Source organism: Myotis yumanensis, unplaced genomic scaffold (genome assembly GCF_028538775.1).
Source record: "Myotis yumanensis isolate MYYU_CA2020_CCGP unplaced genomic scaffold, mMyoYum1.0.hap1 SCAF_8, whole genome shotgun sequence".
Taxonomy (NCBI): domain Eukaryota; kingdom Metazoa; phylum Chordata; class Mammalia; order Chiroptera; family Vespertilionidae; genus Myotis; species Myotis yumanensis.
Genome location: NW_027223759.1, coordinates 79,445,940 through 79,471,743, shown reverse-complemented (window position 1 = coordinate 79,471,743; position 25,804 = coordinate 79,445,940). Strand labels below are relative to the sequence as shown.

General features: G+C 39.9%; 1 protein-coding gene across 5 annotated transcripts in view; it reads left to right on the top strand.

Annotated features, from left to right (window-relative positions):
- The first annotated feature begins 4,985 nt into the window (after positions 1–4,985).
- The window catches only part of SLC35F5 (solute carrier family 35 member F5), a 43,828-nt gene continuing 23,009 nt past the window's right edge, over positions 4,986–25,804 (top strand). For 2 of the 5 annotated variants that reach the window (XR_011472439.1, XR_011472440.1), the window contains exons 1-7: positions 4,986–5,270; positions 5,981–6,071; positions 6,196–6,337; positions 10,690–10,833; positions 13,471–13,533; positions 15,874–15,955; positions 17,927–18,117. Coding sequence is in view for 2 of the 5 variants with exons in the window: in XM_070423105.1 (XP_070279206.1) it covers positions 5,231–5,270; positions 5,981–6,071; positions 6,196–6,337; positions 10,690–10,833; positions 13,471–13,533; positions 15,874–15,955; positions 17,927–18,117 (753 nt within the window). In the remaining 3 variants the exon portion in view is untranslated. The remainder of the gene's footprint in view (positions 5,271–5,980; positions 6,072–6,195; positions 6,338–10,689; positions 10,834–13,470; positions 13,534–15,873; positions 15,956–17,926; positions 18,118–25,804) is intronic. The other 3 variants (XR_011472438.1, XM_070423105.1, XM_070423106.1) reach the window with 3 other exon arrangements.

The following is a 25,804-nucleotide window of genomic DNA, read 5'->3' as shown; positions in this document are numbered from 1 at the left end:
TAGTACTTCTTGCCCACCAAGGCTTTAGCCACACCTGGTCTTCTATTTTAAAGCCACCAGTTATTTCCTCCATTGGGCCGCTCTCCCCACAGATGTTTACATTACTGGCTCAATCTCAGTCTTCAGAACAAAAGTCACCTCCTTAGAGAGGCCTCCTCTAACAGATCCATTGAAAACCGGCCTCTCCTAGTTACTATCACATCTCCATGTTTATTTCTCTTAGAGTATTTATCACAATCTGTATTTACTCATTTGTGTATTTGCTTATTTATTGTCTATTCCCCCCTCTAGAAAATAAGGTCCAAAATATAAGGGTTTTGTTTTGTTTATTGCTATATCTCAATACTTGAAGTTAAGGTCATTCTAAGATGGTCCAGTGTTGGTCAGGGCATGTGCAGGAGGCAACCATTTGATATGTCTCCCTCACATTCATGTTTCTCTCTGTCTCTCCCCCACGGCCTCCCTCCCTTCCATGCTCTTTGAAAATCAATGGAAAAAAAAATCCTTGGGTGAGGATTAATAACAACAAAAAAGATGGTCCAGTGTCTTGAAGGGAATATGGAATGTACTAGACAATCAATATTTGCAGAGTCAATAAATTCCCCCACATTGTCTAGCTCTGGTTATACAAAAGAGCATCAATAAATACTTTTTGATCAATTGACATAGAAGGGCCCTTGCTAGGAATCAATGCCTTTGCAGACTTATAATATGTTTTGAGTTATAGTTCTATAACATTTTGTTCTTCAGAGTCACTAGGATTACAGTGTTATAAACTTATGGTGTAAAATATATAGAATAGTAATATAGATATTATAAAGTGTTGCAATACAGGTTGCAAATAGTAAAATGTATATATTACTATTTGCAACCTGTATTGCAACACTTTCTAAAGGATGCCCTAGGCCTCCATCACCCTATTGTCTGTGTCCATGGGTTATGCCTATATGCATATAAGTTCTTTGGTTGATCTCTTCTAAACCACCCACCCACCCCTGCCTTCCCTCTGAGATCCCATAGTCTCTTCCATGCTTCCATGTCTCTGGATCTATTATGTTCAACAGCTTATTTTGTTCATTAGATTCCACACATGAGTGAGATCATGTGATATTTGTCTTTCTCTGACTGGCTTATTTCCCTTAGCATAATATTCTCCAGGTCCCTCCATGCTATCTCAAAGGGTAAGAGATCCTTCTTTTTAATGCTAAACAATAATTTATGGTGTAATTATATCACAGCTTTTTTATCCACTCATCTACTGATGGGCACTTGGACTGTTTCCAGATCTTCGCCATTGTAAATTATGCTGCTATGAACATAGGGGTGCATACATTCTTTCTGATTCATGTTTCGTGTTTTTTAGGATATATTCCTAGAAGTGGGATCACTGGGTCAAATGGCAGTTCCATTTTTAATTTTTTGAGGAAACACCATACTGTTTTCCATAATGGCTGCACCAGTCTGCATTCCCACCAGCAGTGTACTAGGGTTCCCCTTTCTCCACATCTTCGACAGCACTTGTCATTTGTTGATTTGTTGATGACAGCCATTCTGACAGATGTGAGATGGTACCTCATTGTCATTTTAATTTGCATGTCCTTTATGATCAGTGACTTTGAGCATTTTTTCATATGTCTCCTGGCCATCTGTATTGTCTCCTTTGGAGAAGTATCTATTTAGGTCCTTTGCCCATTTTTAAATTAGATTGTTAAATTGTATAAGTTCCTTATATATTTTATTAACCCTTTATCAGATGTATCATTGCCAAATATGTTCTCTCATACAGTGGTCTCCTTTTTCACTTTGTTGATGGTTTCTTTTGCTGTGCAGAAGCTTTTTATTTTGATGTAGTCCCATTTGTTATTTTCTCCTAAGTATCTTTTCCCTAGGAGATGTATCAGCAAACATATTGCTATGAGAGATGTCTAATATTTTACTGCCTATGGTTTCTTCTAGGATTTTTATGTTTTCACAACTTACATTTAAGTCTTTTATCCATTTTAATATTATTTTTGTGTATGGTATAAGTTGGTGGTCTAGTTTCATTTTTTTTGCATGTATCTGTCCAATTTTTCCAACACCATTTATTGAAGAGACTGTCTTGACTCCATTGTATGCTCTTGCCTCCTTTGTCAAATATTACTTGAGCATAATGGCTTAGGTCAATTTTTGGAGTCTCTGTTCTGTTCCATTGATCTTTATACCTATTCTTGTGCAAGTACCAGGCTATTTTTATTACAGTGGCTTTGTAGTATAACTTGATAGCTGGTGTTGTGATCCCTCCAACTTTGTTCTTCTTTCTCCAGATATTTGTGGCTACCCAGTGTCTTTTTTTGTTTCCATATAAATTTTTGGAGTATTTGTTCTAGGTCTGCGAAATATGCCATTGGTAATTTAATAAGGATTGCATTGAATCTATAGATTGCTTTGGGTAGTATGGACATTTTAATGATGCTGATTCTACCAATCCACTGCCTAGCGTCACCTGGTAGGAGTTACAGAGAGATCTGCAGATGGCTGCTATTTGTATAGGGCTTAGAAGTGCCCCAGTGAGGCAGACTGGTGCTAGTACAGGGTTTTTGGGCCTCTTATTGATAGGTATGGGGCACTCTGAAGTCAGCTGCTGCTTGTTTAAAAGATTTTAGGAAAGTCTGAAGCCTGAACCAGGACAGGCCATTCATATGGAAAAGCTGTTACAAACAGCTTTGGTGGGACTGCAAATTGGATGGGGTGGGGCTTCAGGGAATCACCAGGGCGAGTGAACAGTGTGAGCCACGCTTACGGGAACTCAGATGTGGCTGCCAGTCAGCTCTGGGACAGGGGAGGTCTCAGCATAGGAACAATGACACCTGCAAGCACCTATCTGGGAGAAAGCCACCCCCAAGGGTTCTTGCTCTAATGCCAGACAATCAGTTCCTCCCCTAATGTCCCAGGTTCCTTTCAAGCCATCACCACAGAGTTGGAGTTCAGAGGGATCAAGTCCGAGTAAATCCACGCAATGGCCCTTTTAGGGGAACTCCCTGCGATTACAGCAGCTTCTGTGCCACTCAGCCACAATCTGCTGGTTTTTATAGCCCGAAGTTATAGGGACTTCTCTTCCTAGCTCTGGAACCCTGGGCTGGGGGGTCTGGTGTGGGGTGGGTCCCTTTGCTCCCCACAGGAGGCCCCTAGAGCCACATAACCCTCCTGATGAAAACAAAACAAAACACCACACATTGGTGTCAGGCCATCCCATCCATGCCTCTCCTCCATCCATGCTTCTGCCCCTCCTACTAGTCTCCATGTGCTTTCTTCTTTACTTCTCTAGTTGCAGGACTTCCATTCAGGGTATTATCATTTGCATTATTTATAAACATAACAGTAACAGCATATTTATAGATGGGGAATTGAGGCAAAGTAGAGAATAATAATCTTCAAGGTTACATTAACAAATTATGGTCAGATTAAAAATTAGAACCTAGTGCTCCTGTTAGATACTGGGAGTTATTCATTATGCTATTACTAGAGGCCTGGTGCACAGATTCGTGCACCAGTGGGGTCCGTTGGCCTGGCCTGCGCCCTCTCGCAATCCGGGACCCCTCGGGGGATGTTGGATAGCTGGTTTTTGCCTGATCCCTGCAGGCCCGATCCAGACAGGAGGGAGCCTGATCCTGTGTGTTGAGCGTCTGTCCCCTGGTGGTCAGTCCGTGTCATAGCAATCAGTCAACCGGTTGTTTGTTCACTTAGGCTTTTACATATAGAGATTTTTTCAGTTTACATATCATGAATGTAACAAAATAATTTAAACATATTATGAGCCTGACACTTTAAAGACAGTTAATGAAAGAAAGAATAAAAGATGCTGAAATAATTTGATTAATGTCATACAAACAAATTTTCCCTAACTAGTAATTCAAGTAGATGGTTAAGATTTTTCTATTTTACATGATAGATTTCTGAACGATTATAGATACTTCATGCTGATAATTTATTGGATGAACACAAAAAGTCCATTGGTATGGTTTTGTCATTTGAATATGTATTCAATTTCAGAAAACCAAGGTTTAAAAGGTGACTACAGATGTAAGCAAATTTAATTTCTTCCCATCATCTGATAAAGATGTTACAAAAGTTAAGTTACAGAACCTTTTTGTCTCGTTTTTGTTTTCTAAATATAAATCAGTATGCTGGCCAAACCTTATTTCTTGTGGGATAGTCAAAAGATGGTTAAAAAAAAAAAAACTATAGTTAATTACTATCATTTGTGGAGTTCTTACTACAGGCCACGAATTATCTAAGCCTTTCACATTTGTACACATGTAATCCTGATATATGTGTATATATGTGTATGTGTGTGTATATATATATATATATATATAGTGCCTGATATATATGTAATATATATACACACACATACACATATATACACATATATATGTACATATATATTTATATTTATCAGGATTATATATATATCAGGTACTATCATTATGCCCACTTCTCAAATGAGGAAACTGAGGGCCAGGGAGGTGAAGCTGCACAGCCTCTAACTCCAACAGCTGGGACCCAGTTTACACACTAAAGGTTCCAGAAAGCAAAGATCCTCCCAAGCCACTTTGCTTTCAGGAAGGTCGAGAGTTCCGGGCGGAACTTTGTAAAACTATTGACAGCTCTTGCCCTAGTCCGGGTTCAAGGGGCAGCTCGGTCACTCCCCCGGCCCTACGCTCCGCCCAGCCACCCACGCCCGACCGGTCCCCTCTCTCCTTCCACCGCGCCCCGCACCCCGTCTTCCTGACTCTGCTCCTCCTGGGCGTCCCCGCCCGCGTCTACGCGCCCCGCAGTAACCCGCGCCCCTCCGGCAGCGCCCGCCGGCAGCGCCCCGCTCAGCGCTGCGTATCACGTGGGACACACCCCCTAGTCTGCCGCCGCCTCGCCGTGACGTAATCACGCGCCCACGCCGTGGGGCGGGGCGGGGGCGGGGCCGCCTGGGACCGACCGGCTGGGGGTGGGGTCGGCACAGGGTCCAGCTCGGGGCTCCGCGGCCATCGCTGCCTGCGTGGTCCCCTCGCCTCGCCGCTCCGCGCCCTCCCGGGCCCGTGGAGCTGGGCGGCGTCGGCAGCCTCGCTCGGAGGGCACCGCGGCTTCAGGGGCTGGGCCTCCGGCCGGCGCAATGCCGGGCGCCGCGACCGCTCCGTGAGTCTGAGGCCGTGGCCGTGGCGCTGGGCGGCGGCAGGGCCGGGCCGGTCCGCTCATGGTGCCGCCACGACGCCTCCGCTGGGCAGGAAGGCCAGGTAGGCAGGCTGGGCCCCACGACTGCGCCCTGGGCGGCGGCCGATGCGCCGTTAACGGTCCGCCGGGCGGCCCGGGGGGAAGGCTGGCGGGCGGGCGGCGGGCGCGACTCCGGCCGCCGAGGGAGCTGCTCGAGCGCCGCCGCCGAGGGACGTGGACGCTCCCCGGGAGGCGTCACTGCCCCACACTTGTTCCTCCGAAAAAGGAGGCGTGTTCCCCGCAACAGCTGTTTCCTCTCTGCTCCTGTGCGTTGCCATTTCGGTTTAAATGTCTAGATAGAGTGACGGGGTGGCGCAGGAGCCTTTGCCTTTACCACGTGAGCGCCTGGAAACGCGCCCCGGACCCACCACAAACGACTCCCTTTCGCCCGAACCCCGCTCGCGGTCGGGGGGCAGCGACGCCGCGCAGAAGCCGCGCGTGCGGGGCCCTGTCCCGGGGTGGATCCCCGCAGAGGGGACGGGCTCTGTCGGTGCGGTTCACCGACGCCGTTTCCCGGGAGCTCGCTGCTGTGGTCTGTGCGCTGTGCGGAAGGTCGCTTTTTCGTTTTTTTTCTGTGCTCTGTGCCGTGTAATTCTCTGATTACAGTTTGAAGTCTGGAGGGGAGTGTCAGTTAGGTTGGCCACACGTGGGCATTTTCTTTCGTTTGCGCTCATTTAAGGACGGGCACAAAAGGTGCGATGACTCTGACTCTGAGCGCTTCGCCTCCCATCAGGTGCGTTGAGTTCCTCGCCGCCGTTTAGACTCAGGTCTGCCAGGTTTGCAGGCGCCGCTCTGGAGGACCTCGGGAAGGCCTGGAAGAGAAGGTAAACCGAGCCCTGTTAGTGACTGTGTGACGTTCAGACTGCAGAGCGGAACACGTGTCCGCTGTGTCTGCCCTACGAATTTTCTCATTTTTTTTTTAAAGAATCCTCTCTGTTTTCTAAACAGACTGCAAATGGTGTGTGTGTTTATCATGAACCGAATGAGCGCCCAGAGCAGTGGCTTCACGCAGCGCCGGCGAATGGCCCTGGGCATCGTCATTCTCCTCCTCGTGGATGTGATCTGGGTCGCATCCTCAGAACTCACTTCGGTACGTGGCGCTGGCCTTGGAACGATGCTCCATTGTAATGAAGCATCCCTCTTCCTCTGTCGGATCTCTAATCATTACTATCTCTCATGTTCACTGAAAGCAGCGTTTTGAATATGGTTGAATTATTTATGTTTTCTTTGATACTGAATTAGAGTGAAGTTGAAGCTGAAAGAATACTCTTCATTGTTTCATACAAGTTTCTTGTGTCTTTTAGGGGTTGTTTAGAAAGCGAGTATATGCATATTTTCTTAATATTTGAAGGTGTTTCTGTGTGTGTGTGTGTGTGTGTGTGTTTTTCTAAGTTCAATTTATTTCTCTGTAAATGCTACTTTTAGGGGAACAACCATCTAGGATGCAAAGCGATTTGTCACCATTTAGTAGAATGTAAGAATGCTTTTGGATGAATGAGTGAAAGTGATCAGAGTTGTAATGTACAGCTCACGGTTGTGCACATGCATGATTGTTGCATGTACATTTTTATCTGCTGATTTCGTTTAATTTTTTAAAAATATATTTTTATTGATTTTAGGGAGGAAGGGAGAGGGAGAGCTAGAAACATCACTGATGAGAGAGAATCATTGATTAGCTGCCTCCTCCATGCCCCCTACTGGGGATGGAGCCTGCAACCTGGGCCCTTGACTGGAATCCAACCAGGGACCCTTCAGTCCATAGGCCGATGGATGCTCTATCCAGGAGCCAAACCAGCTATGGCTGTATTTTTTTTTTTTGATGACCTATTGGCAGTATCATGGTATTTTGAATTCACAAGCTAGTTTTTCTCTCTACTTGTGTAGTTACTTTGTTCTGTTTGGTTAGTGATCCCTATAAAAAGACAAGCAATTTTATTTTCAGAAATTACTTTATTTAAACTTGCATGTTGCAGTCATAAGGCTAATATACAAAAATAAACTAGCATTTATAAAATGGCCTGAAATGTCAGAAGAAGCCATTTGATACTGCTGGTCATCTCACATCATAGCTAAGTAAATAGTTGCCATTGACAGTGTATCTAATGAATAAATCAACTTTTAGTCTTTTTGGAATTAGGCTCTGGAGTAAAACAGGCCATTTATTTTTAACTCTTCTATACCCCTCACTCTTCTATAACCTTTTTTTAAGATTAATATTGTTTTAAATAAAAAAAAAAACCTCTTTAATGTTGACAGAGAAATAAGCCTATCTTTAACACGTTAAGCGCCAGTCACCAGTGACTGACACTATACTTTCTGTCCGGAAGACAAAACAGGCTGGGCGCTTAACCCAGCTGGGTGTTAAACTTTTATTTTAGTTTTAAGTAGTTTGGTTTCTTTTTTATCAGGCAAGAAAATTTACAGCAAAAGAGCACCTGATTAAATTATAATTTAGCAGTCCATATCTAAGCAAAGTAAAAAACAAACACAAAAAACTTGTCCCTATTTTTTTTTGTGTGTGTCCCTATTTTTTAAAAAGTAAAATCTGTTACTAAGAGGATATTTTATAATTTCATTATCCAAGAGCATATGTAATGTGTCTAATTCTTCGGTACAAATATGCTTATCAAACTTTTGAAATTAAAAATCTTATATGTAAAAAAAGAATCAGCCTGGCTGGTGTGACTCAGTTCAGTGGTTGAGCGTTGACCTATGAACCAGGAGGTCACGGTTCTATTCCCGGTCAGGACACATGCCTGGGTTGTGGCTCGAACCCCAGTGAGGGGCATGCAGGGAGCAGCTGATCAATGATTCTCTCTCATCGTTGATGTTTCTAACTCTCTCTCCTTCTCCCTTCCTCTCTGAAATCAATAAAAAAATATTTTTTAAAAAGAAAATCAATCTTTTTATTATGGAAAACATCTAATATATACAGAGTAGAGAGAAGTATAATGAATTTTCATGTGCCCATCATTTACTTTTAACAATTGTCAAATTTTGCCAATCTTATTAACTTTGATTTCATGTAAAAATTCTTTTATATTCATCTCAAACTGAAAATGACTTAATTTTTAAAAATATAATCACCATGCTATTAACATACCTAACAAAATTAATTACAATTCTTTAAATATGGATATCCAGTCCATATTTAAATTTCTTTGGTTATGTCAAGGACATCTTTTTAGTTTAAGATCTAAACAAAAGATCACACATTTCATTTGTTATAATTCTTAAGTCATTTTTATTCTTTTTCTGTATTCCCTTGCCCCCCTCCCTTTATCATGCCATTGATTTGTTGGAGAAACTGTATCATTTTTCCTGTAGGATGGATTACACTGTCAGTCTGTTTGGGGTGCTTTGGCAGAACCACCATAGGCTGTGTGGCTCAAGCAACAAACGTTTATTTCTCACAGTTATGGAGGCTCAAAAGACCATGGTCAAGATGCAGGCAGATTCTGCCTGGTGTGGAGCTGCTTCCTCATTCTTGGTGGCAGTCTTCTCACTGTGTCCTCACAGGGCAGAGCTCTCTAGATTCTTTTTATGTGGAACTAATCTCATTCATCAGGGCTCTACCCACAGGCCCCACCTCCTAATATCACTATATTGGAGGTTAGTTAGGATTTTAACATGAATTTTGGGGGGACCCAAGCATTTAGTTCATAAATTCTGGATTTGACTGATTGCTTCCTTGGGGTGTCATTTAACTTGCTCCTCTTTTTTATCCTATATAATAAAATCCTAATACGCTAAATGTCCGACTGTTTGTTCAACCAGTCTCTATGACGCGCACTGTCCACCAGGGGGCAAACACTCCGACCCGTAGGTTAGCTTGCTGCTGGGGTCCAGCCAATCAGGACTGGGCAAGACAGGCCGGACTTGCCCTGGAGCCCTCCCACGATCCCTCTCCAGCCCTGATCATGCACTGGTGGGGTCCCTTGGCCTGGACTACGCCCTCTTGCAATTCGGGACCCCTCAGGGATGTCGGAGAGCTGGTTTCAGCCTGATCCCCGCAGGCCAGGCTGAGGGACCCCACCGGTGCACGAATCCATGCACTGGCCCTCTAGTTTCCTATAAAATGGTAGATAGGTGTACAGTCTTGATTTGATTCAGTTTCAGTATTTAGGAAAAAATACCTTGGTGGTAACTGGGCACTTCCTTGCATATCACAACATGAGGCACATAATGGCTGCAAGTCTTAACCATGGGTAATGCCAGTATGAGAACTATAAAGCTCCTTATCAACCTGTAAGTAATAGTTGAATATCCTTATGATTATTGCCCAGATAGGGTATTTCATTAGAAGTGGTAAAGTGATTTTTCTAAGGGTCATTTCTTCTGCATTTATTAGCTGGAATTCTGTATGGAAAACTTTTTCACAACTACTGTTTGGTTATCCTGAAACATGGTTTATAGAAAAAATGTTGGATAAATCTTGATTTTTTTCCTTTATCCATTTTAAAATAATGTTGCCTAGCAACTTCCAGTGGTAACCATTGAGGGTTTTTTGAGTATCTTTATACATTCATGGATTTTTGTATACTTGATGTTTCAAACAGTTGTAGTTACTTCTTTGGACACTTAAAGTTTCCTATCTTTGACCACTAGGAGCCCCTTCATGTTGTCTCTAATACCCTTTTAACATGATCTCTTTAATCTTTAACATCCTATCTGCTTTCTGGCACAAGATACCCCAGGCTCATCTGGTACATTTCCTGCCCTATACATGGATGTAGTCATTTCTTCAATGACACATGGTTCAGATCACTATCTGTATTCTAGAGGTGCCCATTCCTCCAGGGTTTTCATTTTTTCTGGGTCTTTCAGTGCAGATAACTAAAACTTTTTTTAGGAAAGGAAACATCATGAGTCCATACTGATATTTCCAATTTAAACAAAGATTACATATTTTGTATAATTTCCTAATAACTTTAAGTTTCATGCAGTTTTCTTCATACACCATTCCATTTCATTGCCTGTTACTTTGGGATCACTGTTCAGGCAGCGCAAGAATAGTTTCTTTTAGGAAACTTCCATAACCTTTAAAATGGCCTGTCTCCCTTTGCTATTCCCATGGTACCCTCTGTACCCCTGTCATGGTTATTAGCACTTTATGATGTGTGCTCTCCTTTCAGGAAAGCCTGTTTTCTTTAGCTTCTAGCATAAATACTATTGCATAGCAGGTTTTCAGTGAATGTTGAACAGAACTTGTTTTTGCCCAGTTGTTCATGCTTTGTTTGGGTATATTATCCTTTTTTTTTTTTCAAGGCAAATACTGTATAATATTCAGAAATGAATCTAAAACATTTTTATAATCCCTTTAGAGTTTTCTTTTCCAAATGAACTTTTAGAGTTAAAAATCATATAATGGCTTTGTTTTATTGGAGATAAGTAATTAGGTTTAAAGTCATCTCATAGTTTATGTAACTTTTTTCTCTCTAGTATGTTTTTACTCAGTACAATAAACCATTCTTCAGCACCTTTGCAAAAACATCGATGTTTGTTCTGTACCTTTTGGGCTTTATTATTTGGAAGCCATGGAGACAACAATGTACAAGAGGATTTCGAGGAAAGCATGCTGCTTTTGTAAGTTTTCAATTTTAAATGTTTGTTGGAGACAGATACAGTTTTTCAAAGTTTAAAGATGTATTAGTTTCTTGAAGGACAGTCCAATTTTAAGTTGTTCAGTTAAGTGAGTGAACATAGCATATTACAAGAAAAACCTACTTTTGTCCAAAACTTTAAATGTATTCTTTTAATCACCTTCGTATCAGAATATCTTGTGAGAAATCAAAGGTATATAATCACCCTCTTTTCTTTATCTCATGACATCCTCTGAGTTGTTAAACATTTTTGAAGTATCCTAAATCATTTAATGTGGAGATGATGATGAAAGTAAGGAAGAAGAAGACTATCTGGATCTCTGATCTTTTGTAGACTAGATGATTATCATCTAATTGGTTATAACATTGATTGTAAAAGCAAAATTATTCAAGGTTTATTTGTTAAAATGAAAATAGCATATTTCAGGGCATGTTTCAGATGTTTGGCTAATCAAATTATGTTCTTTCAGTGCTGATTCATAGAAATAGAAACTGAAGTTTTGAGAATGAAGAATATAACACTGTCTCAATCCTTTTTTATTCTCTCTCCTTTTCTTTTTAAAATTGTGGTAAAATATACATAACATCAAATTTATAATTTTAACCATTTTTTTCTTTTTCCCTTTTTTGTGGGCTATGTGTGTGTGTATGTGTGTGTATAAAACGAAAGTTCCTATTTGAAACATTTTTATTTTATTTTTAAGATATATTTTTATTGATTTCAGAGAGGAAGGGAGAGAGACATAGAAACATCAGTGATGAGAAAGAATCATTGATTGGCTGCCTCCTGCATGCCCCTTACTGGTGATCGAGCCCGCAGTCTGGGCATGTGTCCGTTACTGGAATTGAACCTGAGACCCTTCAGTTTGCAGGCTGACGCTCTATCCACTGAGCCAAACCAGCTAGGGCAATTTGAAACATTTTTAAAAGTATATAGTTCAGTGGCAGTAAGTATTTTGCTGTGCAAACATCACCACTATCCACTCCAGAACTTTTTCATCATTCCAAACAGAAACACTGTGCCTATTAAACAACTCCCATGTCCCTCCTCCCTTCCTTCTCTGGTTAGTACTGTTTTACTTTCTGTCTCTGTCACTCCTATTCTTTTGTCTGCTATTTTTTGTGTAGGTTAAAATACTATTATATCTTGTCTTATCTAATGAGTACATTCTTGAGAAATACAGTCATTTGATTTTTATCAGGGGCTTTTCAGTAACTTTTTGAGGTTAAGCCTGGAAGTATACACTTATATCTACACAAAAATTTAACTTTTATGAAAAAAAGTGTGTGCATATATATTTTTAAGAGGAATATATAGACATTATAGAAATGTATATATATTATAATATTACATGTAAGAATGTTATATGTATGTGAATTCATGTACATTGTCAAAAATTTAGAAAATATAGACAAAAAATAATAAATTCTACCATTCAAGGAATAATTCTACCATTAAAGGAATGAATTCTACCATTCATTGACAGTATTTTGGCATATATCCTGCAGTTTTTTTTCATGTGTGCATTTGTTTGATTTTTCACAAAAGTGAAATTTACTGTTATGTCCTGTATTATAACTTGTTATCATGAACAACTTTCTATGTAATTTAGTATTACTAGAACATTTTTTAATATTAAAGAGTTTTTGAATGTAGTAGTGATAAATGTTCATTGTTGAAGACAAATTATAGTAACAAGAAGAACAAGAATAATCTATCCACAATCTCACCATTCTAAGGCCACTATATTTGATTTTTTTCTCCAGCTATATATTTATGTAATAATACTTAAAATTATTTATAGCAGAAATAAGTTTAGTCTTATAGTTATACCTAACTTATATCTCTGTTAGCAGTATATGAGATTGAATCCTTACCAAAACCCTAACATTTGCCAACTTGATTAAGTGATCAGTGGCATCTTGTTTAATATGCATGGTTTGGGTTACTCTTTCATATATTTGTTGCACAATAGAATTCTTTATCAGTTGTCTATATATCTTGTCCATTTTTCTACATTGACTTTTTCTTATTGATATACAAGCATTCTTAATAGCATGGACTTTGTATTTGAATCTTGTTCTGTCACTACTGATTGTGTGACCTTGGGCAAGTTATTTAACCTCTAGCAACTAAGCAAGGATAATGTTAGGGTAGCTGTGGGTATGAATAAAAGCCTGCTTTTACACCACTAGCACCATGCTTCTCAGAACGTGGTTCAGCCGCTGAGATCCATTTAGGGAATTCTTGATTAATACTGTTATCATGATAATACGAAGATGTTATTTGTCTTTTTCACTAACCACTCACTCTTTCCTTTCCCTGCTAATCTGAAATATTATAATAGTATTGTGAAAGGAGCATACATTTTGGAGTTAGATTAACTTGGGTTTAATCCTAACTCTTGTTACTTAGATACAATCTCTCAGTCTCATTTTCTTTAAAATGAAGATAATACCAACCTTGCATGGATGAATACTGACCATTAGCTGTTATTATTGTTAATAATAGTTATATTCTTATAGATCTACTCTGGTTTTTCTATTCTTTTAAGCTGTGACTGACACTAGTCCTACTTTATCAAGAGTTTAATTGAATTTTTTGTCCTGTTATCTGTAGTTTGCAGATGCTGAAGGTTATTTTGCTGCTTGCACAACAGATACAACTATGAGTAGCTCTTTGGTAAGTGCTTCTTTTTTTGTCAGGAATGGAGCAGAGGGAGGTGAGCCATAGTGGGAAGGACTGAATAGGTTTGAACACCAAAGCTACATTAGAATATATATAAATATTGGGTGCCCTCCATGATTATTTTAGCTTGGTACTCTCTTTCTTTAGGGACACCTGGAGCCAACAAATAAGCAATTCAACTACTACAGGGGAGAGAGGGGTAGGGAAATAGTTAAGAAGTGAAAATAGTGATGGGCAGCCCTTTGTCCTTTGTTTCTTAAAAGCTTTGTCACTTCGTGTTTATTATTATACTAGAGGCCCGGTGCATGAAATTCACGCACTCGGGCGGGGTGGAGGGTGTGGCCTCAGCCCGGGAGCCCTTGGGGGATGTCCGACTGATGACTTAGGCCTGCTCCCTGTGGGGAGCAGGGGGCAGCTCCTGCGTTGAGCGTTTGCCCCCTGGTGGTCAGTGTGCATCAATTATATAGGATTATTATCACTTAGAAACACATGTATTTGCTTGACACTGAGAATTTTTAAGCAGATTTTTCATTAGTCCCATAAATTTTTTAAGAGTGCTTAATCTGTATTAAGCACTTGTTTTTTACTCTGGAAATATAGTTTACATTCTAGTAGTGAGAGCCTAAGTTTGGAAAGGAGAAGGAGACAGATAATAAGCAGATAAAGTAATGCATTTACTTATATTAGGCATTTATAATCTCATTGGAGAGGTAATATATTAAAATATTTATTTAGACCATCACTAAAACATTTTTTAATGTATTGTTCAAAATGTGGCATTTTGTCTGAGAAGAATTTTAAAGTTGCTCTAAAATTTAATACAAATTTATATGCATTGGCTTGGTTTTTTGTTTGTCCGGCTTCTAGAACTACATTTGTATTCAGGGTAGGTTACCAGGTGCTGTGAAAAGTTTTTGAAGCTTAGGGAAAATGTCATCTCATTTCTCTGGGATCATAAGCATCAACAAAGTATTATCAGTTGTCTCTTTCAGTGTAGAAAGCAGAGCTAAGATGTCAGCCTACTCTTCTAACTACTCTTCTAATTTCTTTAAAAATATATTTTATTGGTTTTTTTACAGAGAGGAAGGGAGAGGGATAGAGAGTTAGAAACATCGATGAGAGAGAAACATCGATCAGCTGCCTCTTGCACACTTCCTACTGGGATGTGCCCACAACCAAGGTACATGCCCTTGACCGGAATCGAACCTGGGACCTTTCAGTCCGCAGGCCGACGCTCTATCCACTGAGCCAAACCGGTTAGGGCGCTTCTAATTTTTGCTATTATCTTTAAGATGGATATGTCAAATCATTCTAGGCCAAATGCTGTAATGAAAAGTTCAATGTAACAAGAGACTACATCTATTTCCAGACTCTATAGTCTCTTCATTTACTGAATATTTTTTATTGGTGGAGTTCTATACCAGGAGTTAAAAGAGAAATCAAAGATATAAAACACAATTTTATGTTAATTTAAGAAACAGCTTGGTTGGAGAATTGTTTTTTAAATGTGGATTATCTGAACAATTTTTGCAAAAACAGTTGAATTTAAAACAACTTAAAAATATCGATCTTTAGAACATGTTAGACAAACCTGGCTTAATTCTGTTGTCTACCACTGGGTTATTATATCTCAGCTTCTAGAAAAGTTATTTAAAATACCATTTTATAAGGTTGTTTCAAGGGCTAATGAGAAATGTATGATTAACTGCTCTGGACTTGGTACCTGGTACATAGCAAGAACTGGTAAGTGGTAGTTTTTTTTTTCTTATCTGTTAATGCTAACAAAGTTTTCAGGAATTTTTGGTTTTAGTTGAATCTTAAGTAATAAGAGAAAACAACTTGGCAAATATATATACATATTATATAGGTGATTATCTGTTCACTGTCTACCTTCCCCTTTGGACTATATGATCACTGAGGACACTTCGTTCACTCTTATATTCTCAAGAAGTAGGACAGCACCTGACATAGTGGGACTCAACATGTATTTATTAAAATAATGAATGAAAAGGAATGGGAGGTAATCTGTTAATTGAGAGATGGGTATGCTTTTATGACATTTAAATGTTAAGTATTATAAGATACCAATGCGGTATTATTACACTTACAAACTTGAAACTGGTTCTTTTCTGTCATTATACCTATGTGCATCATTTGAGTTTCTTTTTTAAGTCTTGAAAATGCATTTTGGAAAAATTATGCTGTAAAAACATGGTGGTGAACAGCCATGGTTTGAGTGGTATCTGTGCCTACAAACCATCCACTTAAATTTTATCCACTATATCAGCTATTACATATTTGTTTATGTTTGTTTCTGTTTCTGGTATGTTCCAGAGTGAACCTCTGTATGTTCCTGTGAAATTTCATGATCTTCCCAGTGAAAAACCTGAGAACACAAATATTGATACTGAAAAAAGTAAGCAAAACTTAGAATTTCATATCTTAGATATGGGTGGAAATCTTAGCTTCATTCAAGCCATCCCAAAACTTAGTGATTTTTGAGATCACTTGGCAGTTGTCTGTTCACGTGGTATTGGCTTTGCCTGTAGTCTTCCAGAAGTATGACTGGAGTTTTTATTAATTCAACTGTAAATAATTTCCAAATACCAGAAGTCTCTGTGCTTTATATATATACTTCTTTTCTTAATGAACAATATTCCCTTCAACCATGCCATCAAAAAAACTTGATAGCCAATTATAGGAATTTTGCTGGTTCTGTGAATTTAGTAAAGAATGCCAGCTTCAACATAAGGCACAGTATTTATCCATAATGTTCTTTTGCAACGAATGGACCTATAGAGGAATATTCTGTATTCTTGAATGGAAACTAATTCTCATAAATTGATTATCTATGAGGGAAAATCCAAAGTTTTACTATAAATGCTAAAATAATAATCTAATAAAAGAGAAACATGCAAATTGACTGTACCTCCGCTATGCCCCAAGCCACGCCCACCAGCCAATCAGAGTGACTATATGCAAATTAACCCAACCAAGATGGCAGCCGACAGCCACAGAGCTGGAGCAAGCAGGAGGCTTGGTTGCCCCGGTGATGGAGGAAGCCAAGCTTCCTGCCTGCTCTGGCCGGCTGTGGCCTCCGTTCAAGGCAACAAAGTTTCAATTATAGAAGATAAATAAATCCCAGATACCTGCTTCCAGCCAGCCTCCACTGGGAGCTTGGGTGGCTGGGGGCTGTGGTCAGCCCGCAAACAGCCATCAGCCCCTCACCCAGGCTGGCCAGGCACTCCAGCGGGGACCCCCACCCTGAAGGGGCTGTGGCCAGCCTGCAAACAGCCATCAACCCCTCACCCAAGCTGGCCACACCCTCACTGGGTGAGGGTCCCCGCTGGGTGGCTTGGCCAGCCTGAAAACAGCCATCAGCCACTCACCCAGGCTGGTCAGGCACCCCTGGGGGGACCCCTACCCTGAAGGGGCTGTGGCCAGCCTGCAAACAGCCATCAGCCCCTCACCCAGGCTGGCCAGGCACTCCAGCGGGTCTCCCACCCTGAAGCGGGTGTGGCCAGTCTGAAAACGGTCCTCAGCCCCTCACCCAGGCTAGCCAGGCACCCCAGCGGGACCCTCACCCTGATCCGGGACACCCTTCAGGGCAAACCAGCCGGCCCCCACCCATGCATCAGGCCTCTATCCTATATAATAAAAGGGTAATATGCAAATTGACCCTAACAGCAGAATGACTGGGAATGACTGGTCACTATGACACACACTGACCACCAGGGGGCAGACGCTCAATGCAGGAACTGCCCCCTGGGGGTCAGTGCGCTCTCACAGGGGGAGCTCTGCTCAGCCACAAGCCAGGCTGATGGTTGCCAGTACAGCGGTGGTGGTGGGAGCCTCTCCGGCCTCCTCAGCAGTGCTAAGGATGTCCGACTGCAGCTGGCTAGTGGACATCCCTTGAGGGCTCCCAGGCTGCCAGAGGGATGTCTGACTGCCAGCTTAGGCCCAATCCCCCGGGGAGCGGGCCCAAGCTAGCAGGTGGTCATCACCCGAGGGATCCCAGACTGTGAGAGGGCACAGGCCGGGCTGAGGGACCCCCCCCCCTCCCCCCCGAGTGCACAAATTTTTGTGAAACGGGCCTCTAATCATACTATAATCCTGAACTAGGCAGTTGTGTATATATACAGTTGCAGAAATCTTGTTTGAATATTGGTCGTACCTTAAACCTTTAAAACATTTTTATAGATGTAAACGTTTTTTCTGTTTACTTTTTTGAATGAGCAAAGCTGCCTCAGGTAATGATATAACTGGTTTTTCTTTGACTGTTCAAGTCTGATCATTAAATAATATGCTTTTATTAGTAAATTAAAATGTGACTTGTTGGATGTGAGGAAGAACGTTTAATGATTTGTACTATACTTTTTCTTTTAAGCTCCCAAAAAGTCTCGTGTAAGGTTCAGTAATATCATGGAGATTCGACAGCTTCCATCAAGCCATGCATTGGAAGCTAAGTTGTCTCGCATGTCATATCCTACTGTGAAAGAACAAGAATCCTTACTCAAAACTGTGGGGAAACTTACTGCAACTCAAGTAGCAAAAATTAGCTTTTTTTTTTGCTTTGTGGTATGTCTTCTCTTTATTATACTTTTATTATATGTTTGGACCTTGCATTTTAAGACAGTATACATACCAACTATACTATCGAAGTGTAAAATTTATAGGTTGCTTAATCATGGCTTTAAACTCTGCTGCCTAGCATCATTGAGGAATTAAAGTATTGAACTTAAATGCTTGTCACACCTCAAAGAATTTAATACTTTAACACTACAATTACTCATATATTCAGAATTGCCATTGCCTCATGGTCAGAATAATGAATAGAGTTAATTTACACTATGCTATGTACATGGGCTAGTAAATATCCAGCTAAGAGTTTACTGTATATATTGATCTCTTCAAATAGGGGTTTAACAAGTTTTTATTAAATTCATGTAAATATGGCCAAATTTATTGGGATGACATCTATATATATAAAAGCCTAAGTGACCCTTACGACTGAATGACAGAACGATCAGTCGACCAGTTGCTATGACATGCCCTGACCACCACGGGGCAGATGCTCAACACAGGAGCTGCTCTCTGGTGGTCCGTGCGCTCCCACAGCCAACCTCCTGTGGTGGACCAACCTCCTGCGATCCCTTCCTCCCAGCCGGCTGGCCCCGATCGCCCCTATAGGGACTGGGCAAGATGACCCCGATCAGCCCCATTCGCCGGCTAGGCTGAGGGACCCCACCTGTGCACGAATTCATGCACCAGGCCTCTAGTTGGTTAATAAGATCATAGAGGTTTCAAGTGTACATTTCTATGATACATGACCTGTATATTGCATTGTGTGCCCACCACCCACAGTCAAATCATCTTCTGTCACCAATACTTGTTATTACCTGTCTTGTTGATAATAACCATTCTAAAAGGTGTGAGGTAGTATCTTATTGTAGTTTTGGTTTGCATTTCCCCAATAGCTAGTGAAGTTGAACATCTTTTCATATATCTTCTGGACTTTTGTATGTCTTCTTGGGGGAGGTGTCTGTGTCTGTTCATGTCTTCTGCCCATTTTTTTTATTGGATTGTTTGTTTGGTGTTGAGTTGTATGAGTGCTTTATATATGCATTTTGGATATCAATCCCTTGTCGGAGCTGTTGTTTGCAAATATCACCTCCCATTTGGTTGGTTGCATTTTTGTTTTGTTGCTTCTAAGTTACTGAATTTGGTGGCACATAGTCTTTTATAGTATTCTAGTGTGTTCCTTTGTATATTTGTGATGTCTGTGGTAACTTCTTTTTTATTTCTGAATTTGTTTATATGAGTTCTCTTTTTTTCTTAGTGAACAGAGCCAGGGGCTTGTTAATTTTAATAATATTTTTTTAAAGAATCAGCTCTTTGTTGTATTAATTTTTCATATAGTCTTTTGTTCTCTATTTCATTCAATTTTCCAATTTTTATTTCTTTTCTTCTACTGACTTTGGGTTGTTTTTGTTCTTTTTCTAGTTCTTTAAGATAAAATTTAGGTTGTTTAATTGGGATTTCTTATTTTTTTGAGATAGGCATGTAATGATATAAACTTCCCTCTTATTACTGCTTTTGTATCCTAGAAGTTTTGATATGTTGTATTGACATTCTCAGTTGTCTCTATATATCTTCTGATCTCACCTTTTATTTATTTTTAATAGTGACCCAATCATTTTATTTTAAAATGACCCAATCATTTTTAATAGTTTGTTGTTTAATTTCCACATATTTGTGGGGGTTTTTACATTTTTTGCAGTTGATTTTTTTTTTTTAATCTTAAGGATATGTTTTTACTGACTTTAGAGAGAAAGGAAGGGAGAGAGAAAAATATCTATCGCATCCCAACCAGGGATCAAACCCACAACCTAGTTATGTGCCCAGACTGGGAATCAAACCTGCAACCCTTTGGTGTATTGGACGATGCTTCAACCAACTGAGCCACCCCAGAAAGGGCTGCAGTTGATTTCTAACGTCAAAGCATTGTGGTCAGAGAATATGCTTAATATGTTATCTGTCTTGAATTTGTTGAGGTTAGTTTTGTGACCCAACATATGGTCTATCCTTGAGGATGTTCTATGTGCATTGGAGAAAAATGTATAATCTGATGTTCTGGGATGAGAGGTTCTGTAAATGTCAATTATGTCCATTTCGTCTAATGTGTCGTTTAAGTCTGATATGTCTTTCTTGATTTTCTGTTTGAATGTTCTACCTAGAGCTGTCAATGGAATATTAAGGTTCCCATCCATGATTATGTTTTTGTTTGTTTCTTTTTAGTTCTGTTAGTAGTTGCTTTATATATTTTGGTGCTCCCTGATTGGGTTCATATGTAGTAAGAAGTGTTACGTTCTCTTGATGTACTATCTCCTTTATCATATAAAATGTCCATCTTTGTATCTTATTACTTTTCTTATCTTGAAATCTGTTTTTGTCAGATAGAAGTGTGGCTATACCTGTTCTTCTGTGGATGCTATTTGCTTGGAGAATCATTTTCCACCCTTTTACTTTGAGTAAAAGTAACTTTGTCTTTGCAACTTGGATATGTCTTCTGAAGGTACCATGTGGTTGGGTTTTACTTTGTGATCCAATCTCCTACTCAGTATCTCTTTTTGGTGAATTCAGTCCATTTAAATTTAGGGTAATTATTGATGTACTAGTGGCCCTGTGCACGGATTCATGCACATTGAAAGGGAAATAATTAGAAGGAATATTTTAATATTGCTATTTGCCCTTTCTCTCTCAGAGCCTGGGAGCTGGGCAGTGGCCCCGTCCCCTGCACCTCTGCTGGTCGCTGTCTTCGGGGCAATAGATAGGGCGATCAGGCCCCTGCTCATACCCGCCTTGGCCTGGTGCCACCTGCTCACCTACTCCACCATCCCGCCGCAGTCCTGCTCTTGTCGGTGCCCATTGGGGCCAGCAGCACCTCCATTGCTGCCTGCTGCCAGTGCTGACATCTGCCATGTTCTGTGCCTCCCCCTGGTGGTCAGCATACATCATAGCGAGTGGTCAAACTCCTGATCTCCTTGTGACTAGGACCTAGTCAAACTCCCGGTTGAACCATTGCCCAAGGGAATAATTTGCATATTAGGCTTTTATTATATAGGATGAGGATCCCCTATAGCCATTTTATCTTTTGTTTTCTGGTAGCTCTGTGCCCCCATTGGTTCTTTTTCTTTGTGTTTCTGTCTATTCTTTTTGTTTGGTGTTATTCCATACTTCTTTCCTCTTTCTTTAAGCTATAGGTCTCAGTTTTTGTGTGTGTTGTGTGTGTGGTTATCATTAAGTTTATGATCTTTCACTGCTGCCCTTTTATGTTTTTGTTGTCCCAGAATATCCCTGTATATGCTGCAAGTTTGTTGGTGATCTTTCTCATAGTTTTGTGACTTTTTGTTCTTTGTTTCAGGTAGAATAAGACCCTTGAGTATTTCCTGCATTGCAGGTCTTCTGGTGATAAATTTTCTTAACTTCTGTATGTCTGAAGAAGTCTTTATTTCTCCTTTATAGCTAAAGGATAACTTTGTTGGATATATTATTTTTGGTTGGTAATTTCTTTCTTTCAGTAGTTTGAATTTTGGTTCCACTTTCTTCTAGCTTACAGAGTTTCTGCTGACAAGTCCAATGCTAACCTAATGGGCTTTCCTTTATAGGTTACTTTCTTACTTTCCCTGGCTGCCTTGAGAATTCTTTCATTGTCATTAATTCTTGACAATTTTAATATGATGTGTCTAATATGATAATCCTTTTTGGATTGAAGTAATTAGGTGTTCGGTTTGCTTCTTGGATTGGAGGATCTAGTTCTTTTCATAGGTTTGGTAAGTTCTCATCAACTATTTGTTAGAATAGCCTCTCTATTCTTTTCTCCCTCTCTTCTTCTTGTGGTATGCCTGTTCTCATATTGTTCTTTCTGATGGAATCAGAGAGTTCTAATAGAGTTCTTTCATTTTTTTTATGCTCAAGTCTCTTCTTCCCTCTGCATTATTTCTAGATTTCTATCTTCAATATCACTAATCCTTTCCTCCAGCTGCTGTTTCCTATGTTCGCTAGTTCATCCTCAGTCTCTTTTATCCAGTTCTCTACCTCCAGAATTTGTTTGGTTCTTTTCAACAGTTTCAATCTCTTTAGTAAAGTACTGCTTTGTTTGTTGATTTGTTTTCTGAGCTCATTAAATTGCCTGTCTATATTTTCTTGAATCTTGTTTTATTTATTTATATTACTTGTTAAATATTTTTATTGATTTCAGAGAGGCAGGGCGAGGGAGAGAGAGATAGAAACATCAGTGATGAGAGAGAATCACCGATCAGCCGCCTCCTGCATACCCCCCACTGGGGATCGAGCCTGCAACCTGAATTGAACCCGGGACCCTTCAGTCCACAGTCTGATGCTCCATCCACTGAGCTAAACTCTGTTGAGTTTTCTCAGAACTGCCATTTAGAGTTCTTGAATGTTGTTTAGATCACATATTTCCATGTTTTTAAGTTTGTTTTCTGGATATTTTTTATTTTCTTTCTGAGCTGTCTCGCTACCTTGGTTATTCATGGTATTTGATGGATTCCTTCTCTGTCTATGCATCAGTATATGAGTGGCATTTATCTAGAACAGGGGTGGGCAAACTTTTTGACTCGAGGGCCACAATGGGTTCTTAAACTGGACCGGAGGGCCGGAACAAAAGCATGGATGGAGTGTTTGTGTGAACTAATATAAATTCAAAGTAAACATCATTACATAAAAGGGTACGGTCTTTTTTTTTTTTTTTAGTTTTATTCATTTCAAACGGGCCAGATCCGGCCCGTGGGCTGTAGTTTGCCCACGGCTGATCTAGAAGGTTAATATGAAGAGATCTTTCTGTTATTTTGCAGTAGGCAGTGATGAATCAGAAGCTTTTTAGCTCTCTTGCACTTCTCTGGCTATTCAAATCTCCATGGGGTGGTGGTCCCTGAGTATGTGGTTTCCTTCCCTGTGATAGTGTTTCCAGGTTCCAGTGGACCAACCCCACAGGGGAATGTGGTAGACAATGGGGCTCCAAATCCGTGAAATCCCAATGCTATCCCCCACAGTCAGATGCTGCGTCAATGTAGCAATGATGTGTGGGTGTTAGGGTGGGCTGGGTTAACCTGGCTGGCTTCTTTGTTGTTTTGTCCTCCAGGTAATAGCATCCTTGGACCTCCATGGGGTCCTCCCTGTGCCCTGACCCCAGGACTGGTCACATAGTGTACATTTTGCTCAGGGAAAAAAAGTGAATCTGTAGTACCAGTTCTCGGCTTTGTAGATAATGTGCTCTGCAACCTGCACAAGATGCTGTGTTATTGCCCAGGTCTCTGGGCTCAGCCACTGCTCGTACTGCCCACTCCTGCAAGAATGCCCACTAAATCTCTTTGCTTCTTCCAGCTGATGGTCTTGCCAGCCACAACCTGATTCCTCCCCTCTCTAAGCTGAGCCCCATCATGAGCTCAGACTGTAGGGCTATGTCCCTGGCTTGTCTCAGCTTTTCTTTCTTCTTGCCTCCCGGGTTCGCTCCCACTTGCCCACCTTTAGATCTTTCAATGTGTAGATCTCTAAGGTGTGTTTGTACACTGAGGAGGGAATCCTTTGTTGAGTTATAGCTGTTCAAACTGTTGAAACTTCAAGGGAAAAGGCCAAGGGGATCTCTCATGCTGCCATTCCTCTCAATTTCAATTTCTTAACATTTCAATTTAGATTAGACATAGTTTAGTTGCTCAGTAGCCAAATGTGGCTATTGGGTAATACAGCGATTTTCTACCTTTTTCATCTCATGTTGCACATAAACTAATTACTAAAATTCTGTGGCATACCAAAAAATATATTTTTTGCCTATCTGAACAAAAATGTAGGTATAATTTTGATTCATTCACACCAGGCAGTTATTGTTGTGTTGGCTGTTGTCATTTGTTTTAAATTTTTATTTGACAATATAAGGGAAAAGAGGTCAGTACCTCTGACTAAATAGTCAGGTATTGTACGTTTTAAAAATTCCTACAGGACACCAGTTGAAAATCACTAGGCTAATGTATTGGACAGTGCAGCTCAAAAGGAGTTAAAGATTACTGTATTTGCCAGTCCTCCTTTAATATCTTTTGTCTCATTATGACTTATGGTGTTTTAATTCTTTTTCTGTAAAATAAAACTTAGGTCATATAGACTTTACCAAGAATACCTTTTATGGTATTCTGTGGCTTGGAGTTTTGAGAGAGAGGTGGAGAATGGGAAAGTCTTTCTGGGATTGTTTTTCTGATAAGTTGTGATAATCTTTGAATGCCTGCCATCTAAGTGTTCTGTTTTTATTTCTTCATCTTGCATTAGCAGAGACTAGTGAGATTGTTTGGAAAATGAGCACAATATTTAAAGTATTAAAGTGATAAGGAAAGTGGGTCAAGAAAGCTAATTATCACCCAATGAGCATTATCCTTGCAGAAAATCTCCAAAAGATAATGAAGGGCATAATCTTTTGCCCTTTTTCTAGCACTTCAACTACAAGTAAATTGTGGCTTCTGTTATCATATAAGTTTGATATTGCCCATCTCACCAATTGCTACTTCATTTTTTATTTAGATAGTCAAGTGAAATTATCTAGTTAGGTATTGTGTGTTTTAAAATTATTGTGGCATACTGGTTTAAAGTCTCTGATCTAGGCAGGTCAGAGGACTGCAGAGGGAATCAGAATAACTTCGCCATAGTTTTATCCTGGCTTTAGCCTTTTGGTACAGTTTACACTGAAATGGAGACTACTACACTCTCAGCTATCTGCTTGCTACCTTTTAGCAGTGCTCTGGAAGCATGTGTCTGTCTATGCTAGAAATGAAATGTAACTGCTAATAATTATACTGCTCACAGAAGTTCCGAGACACATTAGGAGATGTCCCTCCAGTCAGTGTTTAACAGTGATGCCAAAAACGGACAAATAGTTAATTATCTTTGACTGAACAATCTGCTTCTTAGTGTATATGTTAGTGACACTCATGTATATATGCCTCAGTAGTTATACACTAGAATGTTCATAGCAGCATTGTTTGAAATAGTCAAAAAGTGTCCATTAACAGGAAAATGGATGAGTTGTGGTAATATGCATCAGAATATCTGATGGCAGTGAGAATAAATGAACTTTCGATACACACACATACCAGGCTTCATCAAAAGAGGTTTCATTTCTTATTCTCTAAATGAAAGTAGGCACAGGGTTGGGAATATAAGAATATCTTAGCCTAGATGAGTAAAAGGGAAGAAAGAAGAAAAAAAAAATTCTCAGAGCTGGAAAACTTCCTTTATTATATCTAAAGTTGTGAGAACTCTGTATTGTGTTTTCAAACTGAGAATCAGAAAAACAATCACAATTAGCTAATACATTCACCATTTTCTTGGACATTTTTAAATTTCCGAACTGAATATAGCATTTTATCTAGGAATCTAGCTAGCTAGTTTCATCCATCTCCATAGGCATCATCTTGTTCATTTCTCAGCATGCTATGCTTGTTTGTACATATTTTAATGTTTGAGAATTTTCCCCAACTTAAATTTGATTTATATAAACTTAATAGAGTGCTAGCAGTGCTTGGATAAAGAAAATTTTAAAGTTGATTTGATATTAAATTTTATCCTCATTTTTAAAAAAGACCTGAACAATAATTTTTAACCAACTGTTATTAATTTTTGAAGGGAAATTATTTTAGGTCTGATTATACTTGTCCTCTTTTCGGGCCTGTGATTTTTCAATACAAACCAGATTTTAAAA